The sequence below is a fragment of the Cibotium barometz genome, chromosome 61 (assembly GCF_041138505.1).
Source record: "Cibotium barometz isolate CiBa-2024 chromosome 61, ASM4113850v1, whole genome shotgun sequence".
Lineage (NCBI taxonomy): Eukaryota > Viridiplantae > Streptophyta > Polypodiopsida > Cyatheales > Cibotiaceae > Cibotium > Cibotium barometz.
The window spans coordinates 29,317,221-29,337,773 of NC_141106.1; the positions used below are offsets into that span (position 1 = coordinate 29,317,221).

General features: G+C 38.3%; 1 protein-coding gene across 1 annotated transcript in view; it reads left to right on the forward strand.

Moving 5' to 3' along the window:
- Nucleotides 1–20,137, forward strand: part of LOC147604737 (uncharacterized) — a 79,950-nt gene extending 59,813 nt beyond the window's left edge. The window contains exon 7 of the mRNA XM_086795003.1: nucleotides 20,072–20,137. Coding sequence (XP_086651129.1) covers nucleotides 20,072–20,137 — 66 coding nt within the window. The remainder of the gene's footprint in view (nucleotides 1–20,071) is intronic.
- Nucleotides 20,138–20,553: the final 416 nt, after the last annotated feature.

Genomic DNA, 20,553 nt, shown 5'->3' on the forward strand with positions numbered 1-20,553 from the left:
CCTTAACACTTCAAAATCTACCAAATGGCTGATAGATTTGTACAATATGACTAGGCCCAAAGGTCCCACTTCGGAGAGTGAGGGACCTCATATGATTGTTTTTGGCTACCGCACCTCCCAAGAGAGAACTCTACCCATTCACAATTGGAAAAGCAATAGACAACTATTTTTGGGTACTTACCAATGCTTTGAGCTCACATCCCTTAAGGAACCCCAAGCTTGCTTATGGAAGCTCCACTCCTCCAATCTCCACCTCCACACTGTCACCCGCAAAGAACACCATATTAGTGAATTTGGAAATTTTTTAATTCCCATTTTTGAATACTTAAAAAAGGGGACATGGATAACATGTTTGTAAGTTTCTCAAAACCCTATCATATGACCTATCGTTGGAAAGCGCTTGTTGAAAAATGGAATCTAAAGAGCTATAAAGCGCTCATTTTGGATTAGTGGTGTTCAAGTTATGGTTAATCCAAACTTTTGACCACGTGTCCCAAACTTGTGGGAAATTTCCATATTCCCCAATATGGTGTTAAAGTCATTCTCACCACAATGCAAAGCAATCTACCTCTCACTGTTCCACACACACATGCATAGAAGAGGAACATGCACTAGAGTACACTCCCACTCTCTCTCTCACACTCACACACTCACAAGAAAAAGCAAGACCTCTCATAGCACAAAGGGGGATTGTGTTCTTTCATTATGAGAAATTTCCTTTTATACATCTGGCCCTTATTCACACTTGCGCGACAAAACTTACTAAGGCCTTGGGAGGCCAGTATCTCAAAATGTACAACTTTTATAGTGCCTTTACATAACACTTATTAATATCCTCAATTGGAGGATCATCTTTGTTAATCCAAAATGGAATCCAAAATGGGATTAACATCCCCCCTACCCGATGTAGGTTCTTTCCTCATAAGCTTTACCTAGGTCAAAAGATATGGTCGCGCCAAACTCATGTCTATAGAAGTTTTGGCGAGATTGAAGCTTTTTAAGGGTTCTTTGGAACGTTGGTGGGATGTCCAAAACCCTATGTCAACCATGTCTTCAAACGTGACATGCATGTAACCCGGAAGACACTTAGGCAATAATAATAAAGCATCATGCTTCTTTTAGTTGGGCCTTTGTTCATGTCAAAGCAAAGCTGCTCTGCCTCAAATCCATAATGAATTTCCTTTGGTTTATCAATGAGAGCTACAATAAACTTCATGAAACTTATAACAGCTACTAAATCTAGATCTGGAATTGTGTGCCATGCTCGTATCCATGTGAGAAATTGATGTCGTTGACTTAATATATCCTGGAATGTGGCAAGAAGTGAGGGAAGTTGTAGCAGACATGATAATACCATTTTTTTGCTTCGTCATGTGGAATTGGAGTGGAGTTAGGCGCATTTTGATGGGCATGAATAAGGGAGCCACTCGTTGTGTTGCCGAGAGCACTGGTACTGATAACTATATTCTGAGACTATTAAATACTCCTTGTGCCAATCCGACTTTATGCCAAAATCCACCAAGCGGAGGTTGGTATCATCTATTTGGATTGTCGTATAGCACCTTGTATGCACTAGGTTTTGTTTGGGCCATCTACTTGTGAGATCCCACTACCCCCTCTGTGCACCCCATTCTCGATTGTTGGCAGCAAAGCGGAAGCAGCTCCCTCTTGTGCGGGGTAGGGTTTCCCACTCAGGGCCTCGCCCTCGAATAACCGGGCATGAGACTAAGCTGGTGGTCATTCCGAAAACCAAAACCGGGAAAATTTCCCATGCCCGAAAAATGGGGACGATTCCACCATTTTTTTTTCTTAACGAATTTTTCTAAACGAGGTCGAGATACTGAACTAACCTTCATCTGACTAAACCTGATAGAAGGAAAACTATAACAAACTTATCTTGAAGGAATCAACGCTTTTTTCCTAATTGAATTAGGCACAGCCGTGGATCTATTCATTTGAGAAGTCTTCAGGTTATTATTTAACTATTCGAGTTCTAAAGCGTATTCCTATTGATCAATTTTATTATTAAAACTCTACTGATTCCAGCCTAACCCCATCTGGCCCATGGGTTAGCCACTGCCCAACCACTGGAATTGGTAGAACCAGACAAGAACTCACCCACCCATAATTGAATGCCTTTCTTAACTTTTGCTTTAGAATATAGATACGCACACACTCCTCTTTAAACTTTAATTTATAAAACAATCCATTGACAAACAATTATTGGTTACACATGTCATAACTCAAAATTTCCATTCAATCCTTGTTTCTCACAAAACAGTATGACTCTGGACTCTTCGTGAGACCAGCAGGTCAACAATGAGATCCAGTAACAGATTACAATAATTTTCTCGTCATCATACATATATATATCTTCCACGACATACGCATGGGTGTCCTAAGCACCGCGAGCCCGTGCATCGCCTGGTCAGAACAACCCTCCAGGATCCTCCTTATGTAAGATCCTAGTCCCCACCGCGCAACAATTTCAGGGATGCTAGCAGCGGAAGTAGCACTTCTTGAGCAGGGCAGGGTCCCACACTCGGGGCCTCGCCCACAGATATTCGGACAAGTGACTAATTCCTTGGTTCTTCCAAAACTGAACTCAAAAAAACTTCCCTTGCCCGGAAAGCACAGGCGATTCCTCTAGGATAAAATTTTACTCTAACGTAGTCAAGGTCATTACTTACCAAACTGATTTGACCGAACCTAAAGTCACTTGGTCAGATCAAGGAAGAAACTTGCACTTGGATCATAGAGACTAACACTTTTTTCCTCATTGAGAGGCACAGCCGTTGATTCTTTTCCATACAACAATTTTTGTCCGAAATTTACTTTATCTATCGAACTAAACAGAAATTGAGTCTTGATTTACGGATCCATCAATCCAGCCTAATCCCATCCAGACCCATGGGTTAGCCAACCGCCCAACCACTGTAGTCATGGGATCCAATTAGGAATTTGGTTAGGTTTTGTCCCGGGTACTAGGGAAAAGAGTTCCCAAGCCCCCTAGCCGGATGTTCATGCAAACATAAAACTAGTCACACCACTTACACACCCAATATGAAATTGCCTTTTTTCATAGCATCAGTTATCTTTAAAACAATCCTTTAATGAAACCATTGTATCAGCTATCTTTAATGAGACCATTGTATCACTGATCACAATCCTCAAAATCTCTGGTTGAATCCATAATTTCCAATCATTCCTTCATCGGAGTATCTATGGCATCATTGGCAACCAGAACGCTCACCACCTGTCCACTCAGGGGCCTTTTCAATACTTCCTAGCTCATAGTACCCGGCAATATAATCACTTATAAAATCAAGATGGAATCTCCGTTGAAGATCAGCAAGATCAACCAACAGATCCATATAAAAGAGCCATGGACTCATCCGTTGAGGACCAGCAAGGTCAATCAACCAAATCCATGCCCGGTTTCAGAAAACAACTCTTACTCCTTGTTCCAATATCTTCCACGACGCACGTGTGGGTATCTTCGGTGACCCAGAGCCCGAGCACCGTATGGTCAGCACCCTCTAGGATCCTTCGCAGGTCACCTAGCGCTTCACTCATAGGCCGCTTCCTTGGTCCCTCATCCACCATATCGGAAGCTCACCATTTAAATCTAACTGAGGCTGGTCAAGACCTCAGCCGACCATGCTACGCGAGACATCCTCCATTGACTGCTCTCAGTCAGTTGTTGCAACTTTATCTCTCCACAACCTTAATCACAAGACGGTCAAAATGCTTCCCCAGCATTCTTGACATAAAACAGTCATTTACAAACAAGTCACAAATACAGTTTCTATAATGAACTCTCGTCTTTCCACATTATCCCTCATGAGTCCACATGAGTCCACATTACTTATTCCACATTCCATTCATATGTGTACTCATTCTCATCCAATCACATCATTTTCCATCTCATCACATTAGATTCATTCACATCACATATCATTTATTCACATCCCAATTCACATGTCATCACATCTCATCCATTCACTCATATCGACATCACATCATTTCACATACACATTTGCATTCATTATTCCACATACACATCCACATTCGTACATCCACATCCGTACATCCACTTCCATATCTGCATTTATACATACATATCCATATCCACACCCATACATCCATACATCCACATCCACATCCACATCCACATCCACATCCATACATCCATTTTCACATCCACATCCGCATCCATACATCCATTTTCACATCCACATTCATACATCCATATCCACATCCACATCCACATCCACATTCATACATCCACATCCACATCCACATCCATACATCCATTTTCACATCCACATCTGCATCCATACATCCATTTTCACATCCACATTCATACATCCATATCCACATCCACATTCATACATCCACATCCACATCATCCATTCATCCATCTACATCAACCCACATCATTCACACATCAAACCACATCATCCATACATCAATCTACATTAATCTACATCATTACACATTAAACTACATCATCCATTCATCCATCTACATCAATCCACATCATTCACACATCAAACCACATCATCCATTCATCCATCTACATCAATCCACATCATTCACACATCAAACCACATCATCCATATATCCATCCACATTAATCTACATCATTCACACATCAAACCACATCATCCATTCACATCCGATTCACATGCCGTCATTCATTCACATCCCTTATCATTCATTCATATCAGGATTCACATGCCATTACATTCCTTCACATCCTATACCATTCATTCACATCCTAATTCACATGACATCACATCCATTCATCCAATTTCATTTATCTGATTCATATCACTTCCATCCATCCATTTACATCTATCTGATTCCTATCACATCTCATCACATCTGTTTATAAAATGTAATAGAATTCTAAAATTTTGATATAAATATTTCTTTACGCATCTATTTATGCATAAATTCCATTTTAAGGAGAATAACACTTTCAAAATAAAAATCAATCTTTTATGCATCTTCCTATGCATAAATTCATTTTAAATGAGAATGATACTTTTGAATTAAAAATCAACCTTTTATGCAACTTCCTATGCATAAATTCATTTTAAATGAGAATGACACTTTTGAATTAAAAATCAATCTTTTATGCATCTTCCTATGCATAAAATCAAAATTGATGAAAATAACTCTTTTGAACTAAAAATAGAATTCTTTATGCATCATTCTATGCATAAAATCAAAATTAATGAAAATAACTCTTGAAATAAAAATAGATTTCTTTATGCATCTTTCTATGCATAAAATCAAAATTAATGAGAATAACACTTTTGGATTAAAATAACTTCTTTATGCATCTTTCCATGCATAAATCCAATTAAATAGGAATTACACTTTTAGAATAAAAATATTTCTCTTATGCATAAAATCCATTTATGATGAAAATCACACTTTTAATATAAAAATTATCTTTTATGCATATGTTTATGCATACAAATCATTTATGAGATGAAAATCACTCTTTTAATATAAAAGAATTTCTTTTATGCATCCATTTATGCATAAAAATCATTTATGATGAAAATCACACTTTTAATATAAAAATTATCTTTTATGCATATGTTTATGCATACAATTCATTTATGATGAAAATCACTCTTTTAATATACAAGAATTTCTTTTATGCATCCATTTATGCATAAAATTCATTTATGATGAAAATCACATTTTTAATATAAAAATTATCTTTTATGCATATGTTTATGCATACAATTCATTTATGATGAAAATCACTCTTTTAATATAAAAGAATTTCTTTTATGCATCCATTTATGCATAAGAATCATTTATGATGAAAATCACACTTTTAATATAAAAATTATCTTTTATGCATATGTTTATGCATACAATTCATTTATGATGAAAATCACTCTTTTAATATAAAAGAATTTCTTTTATGCATCCATTTATGCATAAGAATCATTTATGATGAAAATCACACTTTTAATATAAAAATTATCTTTTATGCATATGTTTATGCATACAATTCATTTATGATGAAAATCACTCTTTTAATATAAAAGAATTTCTTTTATGCATCCATTTATGCATAAGAATCATTTATGATGAAAATCACACTTTTAATATAAAAATTATCTTTTATGCATATGTTTATGCATACAATTCATTTATGATGAAAATCACTCTTTTAATATAAAAGAATTTCTTTTATGCATCCATTTATGCATAAGAATCATTTATGATGAAAATCACGCTTTTAATATAAAAATTATCTTTTATGCATATGTTTATGCATACAATTCATTTATGATGAAAATCACTCTTTTAATATAAAAGAATTTCTTTTATGCATCCATTTATGCATAAAAATCATTTATGATAAAAATCACACTTTTAGTATAAAAATAATCTTTTATGCATATGTTTATGAATACAATTCATTTATGATGAAAATCACTCTTTTAATATAAAAGAATTTCTTTTATGCATCCATTTATGCATAAAAATTATTTATGATAAAAATAATACTTTTATAATCAAAATAACAATTTCAATATGCTTCCTTCTATGCATAGAATTTAATTCTAAAGAAAGTAATACTTTTTTAATAAAATAATTTTAGTATGCATTTTTTTATACCTAGGATGAATTATCCTGGCACTTCACTCAGGGACTGCTTCGTCAGCCCCTTCCCATCGTACCGGAAGCACACCATTTTTCACCATACCCAAGCTGGTCAAGACCAAGGTATGGTTTTTGTTGCGTGAGCCGTCCTTTGAACACTCCCCACCAGCTGTTGCAATTGAACTTCCCTTATTAGAAAAACACAGATACCAAATGCTCCCTCCAAGTAAGACGGTCCTTTAAGAAAACGGGGTTTCTATGCAAGTTTTCAGTTTTGATTTTCTTTTGAATACAATGGATATATCTTAATTCCGTATCCCAAGACTTCTAGATCACAAGTCTGGATTCCCAAGAAGAATTTCTCAAATTCTGTAATCTTGATCCTCAGATCAAAATCAAAGGTCTCAACTTAATTTCAGATTCGGTGGGTGATTTGAGTGTAGATTATTGAACTGGTCACATCGTCTTTTCTTGAAACTGACAAAGGAGATTAAGTCTCGGTCATAGTCTAATTCAGGGTTTGAGTCTGGAAAGATTCTCCCTGAACTATCTTTCTCGAAGGGTAATATTTTAATTACTACTTTACTGAATTTCATTCATTGAGTATTTTGCTTAACTGAATTTGTAATAAAGTAGGAACTTTATTCAATAGGGTTAATAATGGGATAAGTCCATGTATAAAAGAGGGGACTTGGACCATGGTTGTAACTTTGGATGATCATTTTTAGAAATGGAAACTTATGTTTCTTGGAGCTCATGGCTTCTCTCTTGGCTTGTGGAAGGCTATTTCCATTCTCTTGGTGAGAGACTAAACACACTTAGGCATCATGTTTACATGGTGATTACTCATATTTTTCATGCATTACATCCCTTCATTCCAATTGGTATCAGAGCTCTTGATTTTGATCATGGGCATGCATGGGTTGTTGGGAAAATTTGCTTGAAAATTTGAGTTTCTTTTAATTTTTTTCTCATTTTCTTGTAATCCTTGAGTGATTCTTGATAAATCTTCTCTAATCTTGCTTAATCTCATGGATATGGTGAGCATTTCATGGAAATTGCTTGAATTTTGAGTGATTTTGGCCAATTTTGCCATTTTTGGACCAAATTTTGGACCTCTGGACCAAAAATTTGGGGCAGTCGGGCCAAAACTTAGGGCAAGTGACTAATTGCAATTAACTTTTCTGCTAATCATGATTAGTAATCATCTTCTTCTTCCTCAAGCTTTCCATAGCCATGGCATGCTCTTCCTTTACCCGTTTTGATGCTAAACCTTAGGGTTTTTGTAGAGCTCACTGAGATCTTTCATTTGAGCCTCTTCTTGCTAATTTTTTTCTCAAGATTGGAGAGCTTTTGTTCATTCTTCCATGGCTGTAAGAAGCCCTAGTATACCTTGCCAATATTGACCAAGTCTTGCATTGCTAAGCTCTTACACTTCATAGGCATCTTTGTGAGCATTCTCATCTCATGAAGGAGGCAAGGAGGAGGGCGACGGGCTGCAGCAGGCTGTCGCCTCAAAACGGCGGTGAAAATCGTGAGGGAGAGCTAGGGGAAGCCTAGCTCTACTACCTCAAGAGTTGAAAGCTTTTCAATAGGGTTCTTAGCCCTTGTTTGGAGCATATTTTCAAGCCTTGTTCAAGCACATGGGAGGTGCTATTTGGCTGCAAATTTCAGAGCAAAGAAGGGCTACGTTTTTCTTCAACAAGAGGCTTCTTCAACATTTTCTACCATTGAAGCTTTCCGGATGACATTGGTGAGTGGTTTGATCAATTTCTTGCAAGTTTGAAGCATTTGGTGGAGCTTGGGAATGGATTAGGGTTGGACACATTCAAATTTCCCTAATTTTTAGAAATTAACCATTAAAGCTTGACCATTCACATGCCAATATTGCTTCTCCATGCATTATTGATGGCAATGGTGAAAGGAATTGATTCCACATGAGCTTGGCCAATTCATAGATCACATTTTGAGGGATTTTCTTCATTATGTCTCATTTGGCATGCCATTGATGGAATAGCAAGCTTATGCAATGTTTTTGGAGTCTCTCATGCTCATCATGATGCCATATGGACACTATGGATGCTATACATAGCCATGCCAATGCTATGTTTTACACATGGGCATAAGAGAGCATTTGGAAGCATGCATTTGTCAATATGATGTGAAAGGGATTGTTGGAATGCAATTGCAAATGCCTTGATTGTGGTTAACAAATGCTTACGCCATGGTGAGGGCATTATGAATTGTTGGTTTGTGTTGGAGCTTTTGGATGATGGATTGAGGCATGAGTTCATGCTTTATTGGTGAGTTCCAAATTGTAAAAGGGCATGAGTCATGCTCAATACTTGTAAGCCAACAAACTTGTTCTATCATTTGATATTATCCACATCATTTTGTACCTACACTCACCATTGCTACCACTTCAAGTTTCTATAGAATCTAGCAATGTGTGAGGGTACCTTGGCATTGGTTGGAGAGGCCAAGGGGAGAATGGCTTGAACTCTTTGTGCCGTGATTGCCTTGGAAAAGCGGTACAAAGGGGGATTAGGTACACCGGTGTGAAGACATGGCCTCAACCTTCACCTTGGAGGAAAACTCGGTGAAGGGGTGAGAAGAGCTTGGCTGGGAGATCGGCAAGCTTCAACGCGCGTCCTCAACAATCCTCACCATCGACTTTGTGGATGCATTTGGGCAATGGGGCCCCTTTTTTCGTCATATTGTGTGGGTATTGCAAATGCTTTGATGGACAAAGAGTGCATATGATCTTTCATGACATTGTGGGATACAAAGAGTATTGCATTGTGAGTTGAGAAGTTGCATTTTCATTTGAGATTTGGTTCCAATTACAAAGGAGACTATGGCGGAATTTTTCCAACAAGGGAGCCAAACAAGCTTATTGATTGGAGATTTACCCCATGGATACACTTGAAGAGTTATTCACAACTACCAAGGGGAGAAACACCAACCATTTGTAGCCGGATTGAGCTTTGGGACCGAATTTTGGGAATTTCTGGGATTTTACAAAACCCTAATTCAGTCCTAGGGTTTTTGGGATTAGGTACGAGTGATTACACAACTCTATTCTACTCATTGAGAGTTTTCAAATGAGCCATAGAACCCCTTAATCGGATATCACAATCTTGGTCAAAGTAGTCATGTTGACTTTCTGGTCAAAGTCAAACAGAATATACTTCCACTTTGATTGAATCAAAATGCTTTTAGGGGTAGGTTCTATCTTCCATTAGCTTTCTATAGAGCCGTCAAAATCCTAATTCCGACATATATTTTGCATTTTAGAGCCAATTTACTACTTTCAGCTGTCCCGCACAAACCCTAAAACAGAGAGTACTTGCCCACACCTAATTCTTATTGTGTTCATTTGGGAGGATAGTAGACACCATTACCTACCCATAGAACCTTCTTTTGTCCAATTCCGACATCATTTGGGCATTCTACCAACATCTTGTATTTCTTCACTATGCCGAAGGGAAGACCACGCAAGGGTGGGGATGTTGTGCAAGAAATGATCATGGGTGATGAGGACATGGAAGGTAATATGGATGCAAGGGATGCATTCATCAATGAAGACAATGGGGGCAATGTACATAATCAAATTTCTCAAGGGACACAAGCGGCGGTTAACCATGACACCCTCATGCAAATGCTTGTACAACGATTGGAGACCTTAGACTCCAAGCTTGATTCTCATTTTGAAACATTATCCTCACGGATTGGTGTGATGGAGGACAAGTTTGGGAAGTCTCAAGCACAAGAAAAGCATGGGAATTATGGTGACTATGAGCAAAGAAAAGGCAAGGGCATCTTGAATGAGGATTCCATGAAGGCCGTACAAGAGGATCCATTGGGAGCATCCACTCGGGGATTCATGGCGGATGCACGGAGACCTCTTGTCAAGGATATGTTTCCTCCTTCTTTTCATTCGGGTTTGTCTCACCTCAATGCATCAAAGGGTCCTACCTCTTCTAGGGCAATGCATTCAAGGGAAGAGGATGAGGTGTTTGTGAATGATGAGGAGATTGCACTCGATTGGAATCAAATGTCCTTTGCCCAAAGACAAAGGGATGCTCACGAGAAGTGGATGGAATTGTCGAATATCATCAAGAGGGATTACAAAGACTTTGCACAATTTATGGAGTCATACTCGAAGATGCAAAGATTCAAGCCCTCTACCCAACATGATAACCCATCCCACATATCTTCCAAGGATGTCAAAGACAAAATCTCACTATCAAAGTTCAAAGGTGACGGGTCATCTCCGCATGAGTTGGAGGAGTGGGCTACCAAGCTTGACACCTATTTCTAACTTTACCCAAAAAGTGAGCGTGATATGGTACAATTTTCTTCCTTACATCTTGAAGATTATGCTCATCAATGGTGGAGGCACTTGGTCAAACAAGGGAACACGCCATCAACTTGGGAAGGATTGAAGCGGGAGATGAACTTGGCCTTCATTTCACCCTTAGTGCTTGACCGATACCATGAAGAATGGTATGAGCTTTGTCAAAAGGGGATGATGGTGAGAGATTACATCAAGAGATTTTTGAAGCTTTCAATGTACGTGGAAGGCTTGAGTGAAGACATGAAGATGAAAAAGTTTGTGCATGGGCTTGAACACTTCATCAAGGCGGATGTGTCGGCTCAAAGGCCTAGCTCTCTCAAAGAAGCTATGAGGTTAGCCGAACTCTATGAGCCAAAGTACAAGAGGTCTCAGCCCATGACCTTCACCAAAGACACACTCAAACCAACCACTACTTCTTACAATTTTGGGAAAGGTCCTACCTCTACATTACCATCCTCTAATCCAAGAACTCCTACATCATTTGGGGGTGGACAGCCAAAGAATGGGATACATCAATTTGATGCCAAAAGGAGTAGTGACTTCATGAAGAAGAAGCCCTTTCAACCCTTCAAGAAGACTCAAAGAATGGATGATCCAAATATTGAGGAGTTGAGAAGCAAAGGGCTATGTTTCAAGTGCAAAGAGAGGTGGTCACCCGGGCATGTGTGCAAATCAAAGAAGATTGTGGCCACTATGATCCTCATGGATGAGGAAGAGAACAAGGATGACTCTCATGACATTGAAGAATGGGAGGATTGCAATGAAGAAGCACATGAGGAGTCACTTGAAGACCATTCTTTCATCACGGAGGATGGTGAGTTTCCGTTTGATCCAGGAGGTGGAGTTAAGGAAAGCCTTGTGGATGGAGACATGCCTACCAATGCAGAAATTTCAGCTTGCATATGCTCTATCGCACAAGAGTTGTTGGTGGCGGGTTGCAAGAACCCAAACACACTAAGGTTGGTGGGGACCATCAATGGGAGGGTTGCACATATTCTTGTGGATTCCGGGAGCACTCATAGCTTCATCAACTCTAAATCCATCAACTCTCTCAATTTCAACACAAGGAAGACACCTACAACGTTCCAAGTGCAAGTGGCAAATGGGGAAAGTGAGAAGACTAGTTTGGCTTGCCCTTCTACAAAAGTGGTTTTATCCTCTTCATATACTTGGGAAGGTGATTTGGTGGTTTTGGATATGGGTCCCATCGACATTATCATGGGGTGTGATTGGTTGGCTTCACTTGGTGACATTCACATGAACCTTCAACAAGGTTTCATGAGCTTTCTACATCATGGGCAACAAGTGGTACTTGCTGCAAATGCACCTAAGAAGCTCTCTTTGATCACTCCAAGGCGACTCAAGAAAGAGATTAAGGCTTTTGGCACTATCTATGTGTTACATGTTACCCAAGAGGGGATGGAAGGCAGTGGACAGCACATAGATGAGGAAATGGCAACTCTTCTTAAGGAGTATGAAGATATTTTGCAAGTGCCAAAGGGTCTACCACCTAAGAGGGAGATTGACCATGCCATAGTACTTGAACCGAATGCAAAGGTTGTCAACAAGCCTCCTTACCGTTTGTCTAAGGTAGAAAGAGAGGAAGTGGCTAAGCAAGTGCAAGATTTGCTTGCTATGGGTCTTATTCAACCTTCACAATCTCCATTTGCATCTCCCGTTCTCTTGGTAAAGAAGAAGGATGGATCCTTTCGCATGTGCATTGATTATCGTGACTTGAACAAGGTCACAATCAAGAATAGGTATCCCATACCTCGCATTGATGATCTTCTTGATGAGCTCAAAGGGGCAAAGTTCTTCACCAAGATTGATTTGAGATCGGGATATCATCAAATAAGGATGAATGAAGATGATGAAGAGAAGACAGCATTTAGGACGGAAAGGGGATTGTTTCACTTCATGGTGATGCCCTTTGGTCTTACAAATGCTCCGGCCACTTTTCAAGCATTGATGAATCGGATATTGGCTCCCCTTCTTTTCAAGTTTGTGCTAGTGTTCTTCGATGACATCTTGATCTATAGCAAGAGCAAAGGGGAACATCTATGTCATGTGAAGCAAGTGTTTGAAGTGTTGAGGAAGCACAAGCTTTATGCAAAGGAGAGCAAATGCACATTCATGGTCAATGAAGTGGAATATCTTGGACACTTGGTGGGTGAGAATGGCATAAGGGCTGATCCTAAGAAAGTGGCATGTGTCAAAGAGTGGCCAACACCAAGCAATACAACTCAATTGAGAGGATTTTTGGGATTATCTTCTTTCTATAGAAGATTCATGCAACATTATGCATCCATTGCGGCAGCTCTTACCGACTTGCTCAAGAGGGAGGCTTTCTTTTGGGATTCCATTGCCAACAAGAGCTTCAATGAGCTCAAGGAGTTGCTCACTTCAGCCCCTATACTTGTATGTCCGGATTTTGCAAAGACATTTTATGTGAGGGCAGATGCAAGTGGTAGAGGAATTGGGGCAGTTTTGTATCAAGAGCATGGAGTCATTGCATTTGAAAGTAGAAAGCTTACCGAAAAGGAGATGGGGCTTCATGTTTATGAGCAAGAGATGCTAGCCATACTTCATGCCATCAAGAAGTGGCATCACTATCTTTATGGTGCTCATTTCAAGGTGAGAAGTGATCATAGGGTGCTGAAATTTTTCCTCTCCCAACCAAATCTTTCTCCAAAGCAAAAGAGATGGCTGGCCACACTTCAAGGATATGATTTTGAGATATCCTACACACCCGAGAAGGACAATGTAGTGGCGGATGCATTGTCTAGAATGTGGGCATGCGCTACAACTTCAATCATGGAGGTATATAGTGAATGGATCAAGGGGATTCAAGAGGAATACCTCATCAATGAAGGTGCTGCCCATATTTATACCAAATTACAGCAAGGTGATGGTGGAGAGTTTTCTCATTACAAGCTTCACAATGGTCTCTTGTGGTACAAGGGTAAGGTGTATTTGGTTCCTACCTCATTCTACATACCAAAGGTGCTTCATGAGATGCATTCTTCACCACTTTCGGGCCATTTTGGTGTACTCAAAACCTATGATAAAGTGAGCAAGAGTTTTTATTGGAAAGGTATATGGGGAGATGTGAAGAAGTTTGTGATGGAATGTGCTTCTTGTCAAAAGAATAAGGATAGCCATCAACTCCCAAGTGGTTTACTTCATCCATTACCTATTCCGGATGGTAAATGGACTCACATTTCTATGGACTTCATCACGGGTCTACCAAAGACAAAGCATGGATGGGATCAAATATTTGTGGTGATTGATAGGCTTACAAAATCAGCCCATTTCATTGCTTCAAAGACCACTTATGGAGCATCTCATATTGCCAAGCAATTTTTGGAACATGTATTCAAGATACATGGCTTGCCACTCAACATAGTTTGTGATCGAGACACCAAGTTCATGGGGACTTTTTGGAGGTCATTATATGAGAGCTTGGGTACTCAAATCACTCCATCTACGGCCTATCACCCTCAAACGGATGGGCAAACGGAGTGCACAAACAAATGGCTTGAGGTGTACTTGAGGCACTATTGTCATGACATGCAAACATCTTGGGATGAGTGGCTTTATCTTGCTGAATTCTGCCATAATTCAAGCAAGCATTTGAGTATTGGCATGTCACCATTTGAGGCTCTCTATGGATATCAAGTACATGTGCCATCGCTAGCCTTCCATGAAGACAAAGTGGTCAATCCATTGGCAAAAGAAGAGTTGGAAAGAATGAGACAACTTCTTCAACTTTGCAAGGACAATATGAAGAAGGCTCAAGATGTCATGAAGGCTAATGCGGATGTTCATAGAAGGAATGTGGAGTTTGAAGAGGGTGATTATGTGCTATTGAAGCTTCCCAAGAGTCGGCATAACACTCTTAAAGGTGTAACCAACTCAAAATTGGCTCATAGGTATTATGGACCATACTTGATTATCAAGAGGGTTGGTGATTTGGCCTACAAGTTGGATTTGCCTTCTTCGACAAGGATCCATAATGTGTTTCATGTATCTAACCTTAAGAGGTTTATGGGATCTTTGCCTCAAGAGATGGAAGAGCTTCCACCCATGAATGAAGAAGGTGAGATCATTTATGAGCCGGAGAGGGTTATTGGCAAGAGGACAAGAGAGTTGAGGAATCGGAATATTGATGAATACCTTGTCAAATGGAAGCAATTACCCATGGATGAGGCTACTTGGCAATCATTGGAGTATGTCCAACAACATGGCTTACTTGTGGATGACTTTCCGTGACCAAGTGGTATGGTTTACTTGAGCAAATTGGGTAATATGAGGAGAAGTATACATGCTGTAATTTCTGGACAGCTTTGGGAAGGTCTACTATTGGGCCTATTTTTCTACTCCAACAAGCTTCATGGCGTATCCTAATGAAAGATTATGATGTGGGCTACATATGGCTGAGTGTACATATCATTTTCAGCCCAATATATAGGGTCTAAATGAAGGATTTTCAAGGGTCTTCATCGACTAGAAGGGCTGTCATAACAGTCCCACTCATACACTTTGGGCTTGAAGCTTTGTGGACTTGTATACATCCGGATTTTCATTGTATATGTGCTTTGGATGTACTTGAGAACTCTTAACCACTTCCCATTGATGACATTAGAGTCTCATACTTTGAGATTGTACATGTTATTGATTTTGAGGACAAAATCTTTGGGAAGGGATGGTTTATAATAAAGTAGGAACTTTATTCAATAGGGTTAATAATGGGACAAGTCCATGTATAAAAGAGGGGACTTGGACCATGGTTGTAACTTTGGATGATCATTTTTAGAAATGGAAACTTATGTTTCTTGGAGCTCATGGCTTCTCTCTTGGCTTGTGGAAGGCTATTTCCATTCTCTTGGTGAGAGACTAAACACACTTAGGCATCATGTTTACATGGTGATTACTCATATTTTTCATGCATTACATCCCTTCATTCCAGAATTCAAAACTAGTCACGAATTCGATAGTTTTTCTGAATTAATCATTTATCTGAAATTCCAACTTTGATAGTTTTTCTGAATTTTCTCATTACCATCCTAGAGAATATGAAACAGTAGAATTTTCCTTCACAGAGTTTTTACTTATTCATTTACCAATATTCATGGGATTTAAACAATGATTAAAGAGAACTCTCATTTTAATTAAAAAAAGTTTGAATGCATCTCTTTATGCATAAAATCCAACTTCTATGGAAATAGCACTTTTATATAAAAGAAAATCCTTTTATGCATCTATTTATGCATAAAAATCAATTTTGATGAAACTAACACTTTTATAATAAAAATTTCTTTTATGCATCTATTTATGCATAAAAATCCATTTTAATGAAAGTAACACTTTTATAATAATAAAAAATTCTTTTATGCATCTATTCATGCATAAAAATCAATATTGATGAAAGTAACACTTTTATAAAAATTTCTTTTATGCATCTATTTATGTATAAAAATCAATATTGATGAAAGTAACACTTTTATAATAAAAAAAATTCTTTTATGCATCTATTTATGCATATAAATCAATATTGATGAAAGTAACACTTTTATAATAAAAAACTTCTTTTATGTATCTATTTATGCATAAAAATCAATATTGATGAAAGTAACACTTTTATAATTAAAAAAAATTCTTTTATGCATCTATTTATGCATAAAAATCAATATTGATGAAAGTAACACTTTTATAATAAAAAAATTCTTTTATGCATCTATTTATGCATAAAAATCAATATTGATGAAAGTAACACTTTTATAATAAAAAAAATCTTTTATGTAACACTTTGATAATAAAAAATAATAATCAATATGCATCTTTCTATGCATAGAATTTAAATCTAATAGAAATAACACTTTTGTAACAATAATATTTCTACTATGCATTTTTCTATGCATAGAAAGAAAATAACACTTTTAGAGTACACAAACGATGGGGATTACTCTTTTTGAATAATAAAAGGTAATACTTATTTCACAAAATTTAAGAAATTTTTGCCATAACCTCCTTTATAAGGCTGATCATTTTTTAATTTTTCCTATTCTTAATTTACCTAAGCTAATCAAATTTCACTTTTAAAAGAGAAACAATATGAAAAGTTTAATTCAAAAAATTTGATTACTTAACTAGGATAAAGAAGGGCTGAATTTAAGAATGAGAGAGAGGGAAATCCTTTCCAACAAGGCATAGCATCAGATTATCATTTTAAAGATAACAAAAAATTAGAAAACCAAAGAATAAGAAAAAAGTAGGATTTCTAACTTACATGAAATTCTGGGAGCTTTCCTTTGGCTTGATGGTTTGAGGGTTCTACTCTTGTTTGCAACAAGAGTGGCCACCAATTCTTTAGAAGAGGGAATGGTCAAAAACTAATGAATTATTAAAAAATTCACAGTTTTTGGCTCTAGGGAGGAGTAGAGTAACAGTGCATAAAACACTAGTAAGCTTTAACAAAGGGGGAGGCTTCTATTTATAGGAAAAAGTGAGCTCCTAACCAAGCAAATTGATTCTAGAATTTTCCAGATCAGTTTGGTCAATTTTTGACCATTTTAAAGTCAATTTAGCTTACTTTTTGGAACTAGACTTGAACTAGGAGAGAGGAGAGATAAAATATCTCAATTTTTGATAATTTAAAACTCCACCACACATGTGAAATAGGCGCCTCCTTCATGAGGGTGGAATTCCTATTGTGAGATGAGGAGGCAGAAGAAGTTTGTAGGCCAAGTCACCTACTTTCTTTGTAATCAGATATGGCCCACAATATCTGGGGGATAACTTCTTATACTTCCTAAGAGATAGAGAACTTCTTTTGGGGCGTACTCGAATGAAGACCATATCTGCATCTTCAAATTTTTTGTCTGTCCTCTTCTTATCTGCATACTGCTTCTGTCTATCTTGGGCAGCTTTTATATCTTTGCGAATTGACTGCATCTGCTGCTCCATGTTGTCAAGCATCTGTCTGGACATCTTGACCCTAATCAATGGGTCGGACCAAGTTAATGGATAGGTGCAGATAGCTTAGCCACTTCTTGGGTTCCCTGCCATAGCATGACCGAAGTATATCTTTGATTACTTGGTTCACCCTTTCTGTTAGACCATCAGTCTCAAGGTGGTAAGCTGTGCTGAGATCCAAGAAAGTTCCTACTGCTTTGAAAAATGCACTCCAGAATCTTGACGTGAATTTGGGATCTCAATCACTTACTATTCTTTTGGGTAGGCCATGCAATCGAAAGATTTCCTCCTTGAGGAACACTCTGGCCACATCCACTACAGTGTAGGTTTCTTTTACTGGAATCAAATGGGCAACTTTGGTTAGTCTATCAACTACCACGAAGATGGAGTTGTAACCTGATTGCACTGAAGGTAATCCAGTAATAAAATCCATACTAATGCCTTCCCACTTCATCTGGGGGATGTCTAATGGATGTAACTTCCCAGGCATTTTTACTCTCTCGGCCTTGACTTTCTGACAGGTAAGACATTAATGTACATGATTAAGTACATCCTTTTTTAGACCAGGCCAAAAGAAGCTTTTCTTCACAGATGTGTAGGTTTTGATGAAACCTGGATGTCTTACAATAAGGCGGTCATGGGCTTCATTCAGAATTCGACCCTTAGTTCCCTCATCATTGGGAATGCATAGCCTGCAAATATAATACATAATTCCATCATCCAAGCTATACCCTTGAACTCGGTTCAACTCCTGTGGAGTTTTGCTTTCCTGCATAAGTAGGGTAGCAATAGGGCCAAAGAATCTATCCTGCATGATCTTCTCTCTTGCATCAATAACCAAAGGATTTGACACTACAGTAATTGCAAGCAAGGAGGCTTTTCTACTGAGGGCATCTGCTACCACATTTTCTTTGCCTGGGTGGTACTTGATTTCAAAATCAAATTCTTGCAGGGTCTGCATCCACCGTCTTTGGCGCATGTTGAGATCCTTCTGATTAAAGATCCACTTTAAGCTTTGATGATCTGTCACATCAAAGTGAATCTTTTACCCAGCAGTAGGTAATGTCTCCACAACTTTAGGGGGCATATACTACTGAAAGTAGTTCCAAGTCGTGGACAGCATAATTCCTCCCATGTGTTCTAAGTTTTCAGGATTCATAGGCCACTGCATGACCTTCCTGCATGAGTGAACCTCCCAGGGCAAAACCACTGGCATCAGTTACTACCTCAAAGGGTAGAGATAAATTTGGCAACTTCAAAACGGGATTGGTTACCAAGGCGGTTTTCAGCTTATCAAAAGCACTCTGGCACCTGGCAGACCATTGAAACGGGATATTCTTCTTGAGAAGATTAGTCAGGGGGGAAGCTATGAGAGTATACTTTGGTATAAAAATTCTATACCAACCAGTCAATCCCAAGAATCCTCTGACTTCTTTCACTATCTTTGGTTCAGGCCAATCTATGACTGCTTGGACTTTAGCAGAATCTGGAGAAATTCCATCTTTGGATACCAGAAAGCCCAAGTATTCAACATGGTAGGCAGAGAAAGTGCATTTTCTCTTTTTTGCAAAGAGTTGGTGCTTCCTTAGAATCTCAAGAACTTTTTTGACATGAGCTTCATGGCCAGCTGCATTCTTTGAGTAAATCAGAATATCATCAAAGAAAACAAGAACAAAATCATCCAAGTATTCTCTGATAATGTCTTGCATTAATCGATTGAATGTAGCTGGGGCATTTGTCAATCCAAACGGCATGACAGTGAATTCATAATGCCCATACTGTGTATTGATGATTGTCTTCGAGATATCTTGCTCATTAATCCTGATCTGATAATACCCTAATTTGCGATCTATCTTTGTGAAGATCTGGGCTCCACTTAGCCTGTCCAAAAGCTCATCAATTCTGGGGATAGGATGCTTATTCTTAACTGTCAGCAGAGCAGCTGATTGAGACCTCTATAGTCCACACAGAGTCTTAGCATTCCATCTTTCTTTTTCTGAAAGAGAACTGGCGCACCCCAAGGTGAAACACTGGGTCTTACAAACCCTTGTTCTAACAGCTGTTTAAGCTGTTCGTTGAGTTTGATGGCTTCAGGAAATGGCATTTTATACATGCGCAGGGCTACAGACTGAGCTCCGAGGGGTCAATTCTATCACATGATCTACTTTTCGAATTGGAGGCATCTCTGTTATAATTCTGCTGGGAATAAATCATCATCATCACTTAACCATTCAGGTTCTTTAGCTTTTAACTTTGAGTCTACTGGATTCATTTTGATAACTTAAATGAGTCGCTTCTTTCTAAGTCCTTTCAGTAACTTGGAAGCCTTTACTAACTGTGTAGACTTGGGGATCTTGAGATTCCGGTTCCTTGAACTTTATTTTCGTGAAGGTCACGGAAGGAAATGGTTTGTCAGTGTGATTTTTGTGGAGCCAATCCATTCCAAGGATCCAGTCGAAAACTCCCAAAGGTATAACTTTGAACTGATAGTCAGTTAAATTCCCATCTAGATTGAATTGAATACGATCTGTCTCAAGGTGAGTGAAAAAACTCCCAAAGGTATAACTTTGAACTGA